Genomic DNA, 5,767 nt, shown 5'->3' on the forward strand with positions numbered 1-5,767 from the left:
ATCCATATTGGGTGAGCCGTTTAGAAATTACAGCACCTTTTGTACATAGTCCCTTCATTTTAGGGGAGCAAAGGTATTGGTAGAAATTCACTTGTGTATTAAAGTAGTAAAAAGTTAAGAATGTGTTCATATATTCATAGCACGTAATGGCTACATCAAGCTTGTGACTCTACACATTTGTTTTATGCATTTTCTGTTTGTTTTGAAGATTATTTTGTGCCCAATAGAAATGAATGGTAATTAATGTATTGCTGTGTCTCAGGAGGTTAATGGATCTTGCAATGACATTGATTCAGCTTTGAAACTTTATTAAATGAGCACCATTCTGAGAAGTGGCGAAGTGTGGCTTCGGCGCGCCACAGCAGATCTACACACGTGTATCGAAGTAGCCAATGTGTGTCTGCAAGAGGGACTCTTAGATAGTAGATAGTTAGATAGATGCTCTACAGATGGTCATACTATCTGGACTATCAACAACCTGTTGATAAGCAACTGCTTGCTAAGGTTATGGTTAGTTTTATAATAAGGGTTAAGTTTAGGGTTAGTAAATAGTTAAGCCCTATTCAGATGGGATTATTTTTACCTGGGGGAGGTCGGGTAATATAATTGTGTGCAAGAGCACAACACCACATCTGTAATTTTAGTCCAGTCCGAATCTGCCATATCATGGCAGGAGAGTAACAATTCCAGCCAGAATAATCAATCGTTTTTTTGCAAACTCCAAAATCCTCTGATATCACTAGTCCCGTGCAAATCGACATCCCTGTGTTTTGAGAGAAATTACTGAGTTTGATAGGTGTTGAGCACGGTTTGAGCAAGAAAACAATAACTGAAATTGAACAAAAATTGGCACATAGCCTACATATGAGCCTACAGTGCCTTCGGAAAGTATTCAGATCCATTGACTTTTCCCACATTTTGTTAGGTTAGTCTTATTCTAAAATTGATAAAAAATGTTTTTTCATCAATCTACACAATAGCTCATAATGACTAACGTGTACACTAATAAATCGGGAAGCAAGTACAGGGAGTGAATTGAATAAATAAACGAACATGGAACAAAACAAGAGTAGCGTACAGACATGAAACATAAACGGAAACAATAATGCCTGAGGAAAAAACCAAAGGGAGTGACAGATGTAGGGGAGGTAATCAGGAAGGTGATGGAGTCCAGGTGAGTCTCATGAGCAGGTGCGCGTAACGATGGTGGCAGGTGTGCGTAATAATAAGTAAACTGGTGACGAGCGGAAGTAGACGTGACACCACAAATCAGGCCTTTATGGTAGAGTGACTAGACGGAAGCCACTCCTCAGTAAAAGGCACATGACAGGCCGCTTGGAGTTTGCCAAAAGGCACCTAAAGACTCAGACCATGAAAAACAATATTCTCTGCTCTGATGAAACCAAGACTGAACTCTTTGGCCTGAATGCCAAGCGTCACATCTGCAGGAAACCTGGCACCATCCCTACGATGAAGCATAGGTGGCAGCAGAAATAAGATCCCTCCCAATGTGTTCTCCAATCTCATAAAACATTATAGAAAAAGGATCAGTGTCATTATCCTTGAGAGGGGAGGGTGCTGGAGTATTGAAAACAGGGGATCCAATCATTTGGACCACTATTTTTTTATTTGTTTAAATGTTTTATTATTTGTTAACCAACGTTTATTTATTTGAGCAATTGCATTAGTTTAAAATCATTAAAAAAATTGCTGTCACGTTCCTGACCTGTTTTCTGTTAGTTTTTGTATGTGTTAGTTGGTCAGGGGCCTGTTGCACAAAAGTAGAATTAAGACATCCGGGATAAATGACTCAGCTGAGCTCAATGAAGCCAAAACATGTGCGTCCAGGCTTAATTGGTTGCACAAAGACCAAGCCAGGATGAGCAGACACGGATTCATTAAGCCAGGTGAAACCAATCCTGGATAGGTGCGCGCTCACGGCTCACTCAAATAGACCCCGCCACAGATCACAGATTAACTGATTTACCATGGCAACTAGAGCCGCGTACTTTTCCCCGTCGGAAGCACAAATCCTCATGGAGGCATACCAGGAGGTAAAAGATATAATTAAGAAGAAAGGCAACACCGCCACAGTGATAAAGCAAAGAGAAAAAGCGTGGCAAAGTATTGCAGACCGCCTGAATGCGTAAGTAGTGCACAATTACACACTCACCGCTCCGCTGAAACATCACAATTACAATTCAAATATTTAATTCACATCTCCAAAAATGCAGTTGTACTGTAATTATGAAACGGTTAAATTTTTAATTGAAATGCACTGCAGATATGAGTGAAATTGTGTAAAGTAACTCCATCACACTGTATAAAGCCATGATAAATTTTTTGATATTTTTACTGAAAACAAGACAAAAATACCAAGTAATTTTTTGCAGTGTGACTCCATTAAATGTGTGTGTGTGTGTGTGTGTGTGTGTGTGTGTGTGTGTGTGTAGATTAAACATGAACGGGCCAAAACGGACATGGCAGCAGGTCAAAATCAAATACAAGAACATTCTGCAGAATGGTATGGTCCCTGACTAATATTTAACAAAGCACAAGCATATATTGTACCCAGAAGGTGCCTGCTCACACATTGTCTGTACTGTTTTAGCAGTGAAAAAGAATACCCACAGACAAGGCACGGGTGGTGGGTCACCAAAGGCTGACCTTACCCCAGCAGAGGACATGGCCTTGGAGCTAAATAAAGGCAGGCCCGTCTTAGAGGGGATCCCTGGGGGGAAAGAGACGAGCATAGGTTCCTCCCAAGATGCCACCCGCTTCATTCAAGGTATGTCCTTCCATCTCTACATGGGATACAACCACATTCATATTGAATCAATTTGGACTGTCTGACTTTGGTTTACCTATTGCCTTGCAGTGTCTGGCAGCACTGTGTTCCTGTAAGAGCCACCAGCACAAGCACCAGACGATGCTGATCCAGTGAGTACTCCATCAAAGGCATACTGTAGGCCTGGCATGTCTTGTCTACTAGCTTCAATATGAATCCGATTAAATGTGATAGGGTGAAGGCCCCAGTGCAGCAGCAACAGCACATGATGGAGACGATGATGAGGAGGAGACCATCTCTCTGGATTCCAGAAGGCATGAGGTATCATGTTAAGACTGTGAAAGTACTATTTACTCTACAATGGTGAGGAGTCCTCATCAAAATCAAAAAATCTAATTTCTTTTACAGGACCCAGATGCTATACAGTGGGAAAACCAGCCTGGCAACATAGTGCGTATTAATAAAAGGACACCACATCCTGCCAAATTCCAGCTGCGCTAATTGTATTGTGTTCACAGAGCTCACAAGCTATCAGAAAGTTGTATGGCAACCACCTCCGGCGCCAAATAGAACTGGCAGACATAGACATTCAGTACAAGAAGAAAAAGATGGAAAATCTTGCACTGGAGTCCGAAATAAAAAAGAGGACAATTAGGAAACTGGACCTTGAAATAAAAAAACTTGAGAGGGAGGTGAGATATGCCTTCAATGTACACTGTATGCTAACTGTAACACAAATGTATTAATCATTATTTTTCTTTCCTCCCCCAGCTCCAAGAAGATGACACAGCTCAAAATAAAAATTAGGTATATTCTCGTAAAGTCAAGTGAGCCATGACATATGAGCTCTTATTGTGAGCACACAGGACGGTGGCATCTTTCTAAGGTTTTTTTTATTTTCCCAGCAATCAGTACAACCAAGTCATCGTTATAAGGCATCGCCCTCTTTTGCCCACCCCCCCAGCACCAGGTGTGGCCACTAGCCTATATGAAGGCCCAAAATTGTGTGTTCCTTTCTGCTCTGACAATGGCATGCCCATTCGTGCGAGATGTGGTGGATGAAGAAGCACTTGTGCTGAGGAGAGCCTTCAGGCGAGAAAGGGTCTTCAGGGACCGGTTGGACCCACTGGCCTTCCCTGATGACCATCTATATGAAAGATACAGGTTTTCTGCAGATGGCATCAGGTATCTATGCAGACTACTGGGTCCCAGGATTAAGCACCGCACTGCACGGAGCCATGCACTGAGTGTGGAGCAAATGGTTTGTGTGGCCTTGCGCTTTTTTGCTAGTGGAGCCTTCCTGTACTCAGTGGGGGATGCAGAACAGCTGAACAAGGCCACAATTTGCCGCACAATAAGGAGTGTGTGTCTGGCTATCAAAGCATTAGCAGATGTCTTCATCTCCTTCCCTGGCCACAGAAGACTCTGTGACATCAAAGAGGAGTTCTATAGGATTGCAGGTAAGAGGATCTACAAATTACAGGACAACTGTTAACACATAGTAGGATACTCATTACTTTGTGTGACAGGTTTCCCCAATGTCATTGGTGCAGTGGACTGCACACACATAAGGATAAAAGCCCCCTCAGGTGCCCATGAGGCTGATTTTGTGAATAGGAAATCCTTTCACAGCATTAATGTTCAGGTGAACATAACTTTTTGATATTGTCCATTGACGAACACTCTGCATTGCCAGTGATGTGCATTGATTGGTGTAATATTCCTCATCTTATGATTTCAGATGGTCTGCAATGCTGACTGTGTGATCAGCAATGTTGTGGCAAAATGGCCTGGCTCAGTCCATGACTCCAGAATCTTTCGGGCCTCTGAAATCTATCAGTGCCTATCACAAGGTAAGCCACACAACCCCTATTTATAACCATCATGGCTGTGTCAAGAATATCACTGTGTTTATGAGGTAGTAATGATGAGATTTTGTGTTGACAGGTGAATTCTCTGGTGTGTTGCTGGGAGACAGGGGGTATGGCTGCCAGCCTTTTCTCCTGACACCTTTCACAGACCCCCAGGAAGCACAGCAGGCCTACAACCATGCCCATGCCAGGACCAGGGCCAGAGTTGAAATGACCTTTGGCCTCCTGAAGGCACGCTTTCACTGCCTTCACAAATTAAGGGTCAGCCCTGTTAGGGCATGTGATATTACTGTGGCTTGTGCTGTCCTCCACAATGTGGCCTGCCTGAGGAAGGAGAGGGCCCCCAGAGTGCCACCAGCCATGGACTGGGACAATCCGGCAATCTTCCCTGATGACGACAGTGGTCGGCTGCTGAGGGACCAATATGTGTTGAATTATTTTAGTTAGTATGTGTGCTTTCAATTTTGGTTAAATATGTCCTGCGGTGGCAGAGGAATTTGGGTTTTTTTGGGTTCGTTTTTTGACGAATTTGGCCTCTTATGATGTTTGTGCGGTATACTGTGTGTAATACAAGGCTGCAGGGAGGCTACTGCATCCATTCATTTGTCTGTTCAGTTGATGTGTATGGATTTGTCCTGCATTTATTTTAGTGTGCAGACATGCAGGGTGTGTTATATACAGACCTTTGAATGTGTATGTATCATTTTGTATAATATGCTTGGATTCTGTGCTTTCCATCTTGTAGAGTCACTGTGACTTCAGTTTCGAAAGGAGCTGATGGTTTACCTGCTTTGTTTTGTCCTTATTCAATAAAGGAACATAATGTTACACATTGTGTTTTTATATTCATATGGAATGTGTATTTGTTTATATGACAGAGTACTAGGGCCACACTGAAGAAAAAGGATAAAGTCATACATTTATGAGGCTGGTTCTTTCTGCAGAAAAGCTACATATTGTTTTTACAGTTTTGATACTTATGACAATGTGATACTTAATATTCTGGCACATCAGCATGTCTTTGTTTATGAAACCATACTGAAGTACAATTTCACGAAATGCCCCACATCTGTCATTTTAACAACTGTCCTCCTTTAAAACAACTGGT

The 5,767-nt window shown here is 42.4% G+C and overlaps 1 protein-coding gene across 11 annotated transcripts; it reads left to right on the top strand.

Moving 5' to 3' along the window:
- The first annotated feature begins 817 nt into the window (after positions 1-817).
- On the top strand, positions 818-5,508 carry LOC139530448 (putative nuclease HARBI1). Of its 11 annotated transcripts, none has more exons than XM_071326871.1 (10): positions 818-2,146; positions 2,454-2,524; positions 2,612-2,788; positions 2,879-2,940; positions 3,023-3,480; positions 3,560-3,595; positions 3,694-4,248; positions 4,318-4,433; positions 4,530-4,641; positions 4,736-5,508. In XM_071326871.1, exons 7-10 carry the CDS (start codon positions 3,777-3,779, stop codon positions 5,104-5,106), a joined length of 1,071 nt encoding a protein of 356 aa, XP_071182972.1. In that variant the 5' UTR covers positions 818-2,146; positions 2,454-2,524; positions 2,612-2,788; positions 2,879-2,940; positions 3,023-3,480; positions 3,560-3,595; positions 3,694-3,776; the 3' UTR covers positions 5,107-5,508. The 11 variants fall into 11 exon arrangements, 10 of the variants coding, with proteins under 10 accessions (XP_071182972.1, XP_071182976.1, XP_071182982.1 ...); XM_071326875.1 differs by having other exon boundaries at positions 3,023-3,109; positions 3,197-3,238; positions 3,307-4,248; XM_071326881.1 differs by having other exon boundaries at positions 2,906-2,940; positions 3,023-3,109; positions 3,197-3,238; positions 3,307-3,480; positions 3,694-4,641.
- Positions 5,509-5,767: the final 259 nt, after the last annotated feature.

This window comes from Salvelinus alpinus, chromosome 9 (assembly GCF_045679555.1).
Source record: "Salvelinus alpinus chromosome 9, SLU_Salpinus.1, whole genome shotgun sequence".
Taxonomy (NCBI): Eukaryota; Metazoa; Chordata; class Actinopteri; order Salmoniformes; family Salmonidae; genus Salvelinus; species Salvelinus alpinus.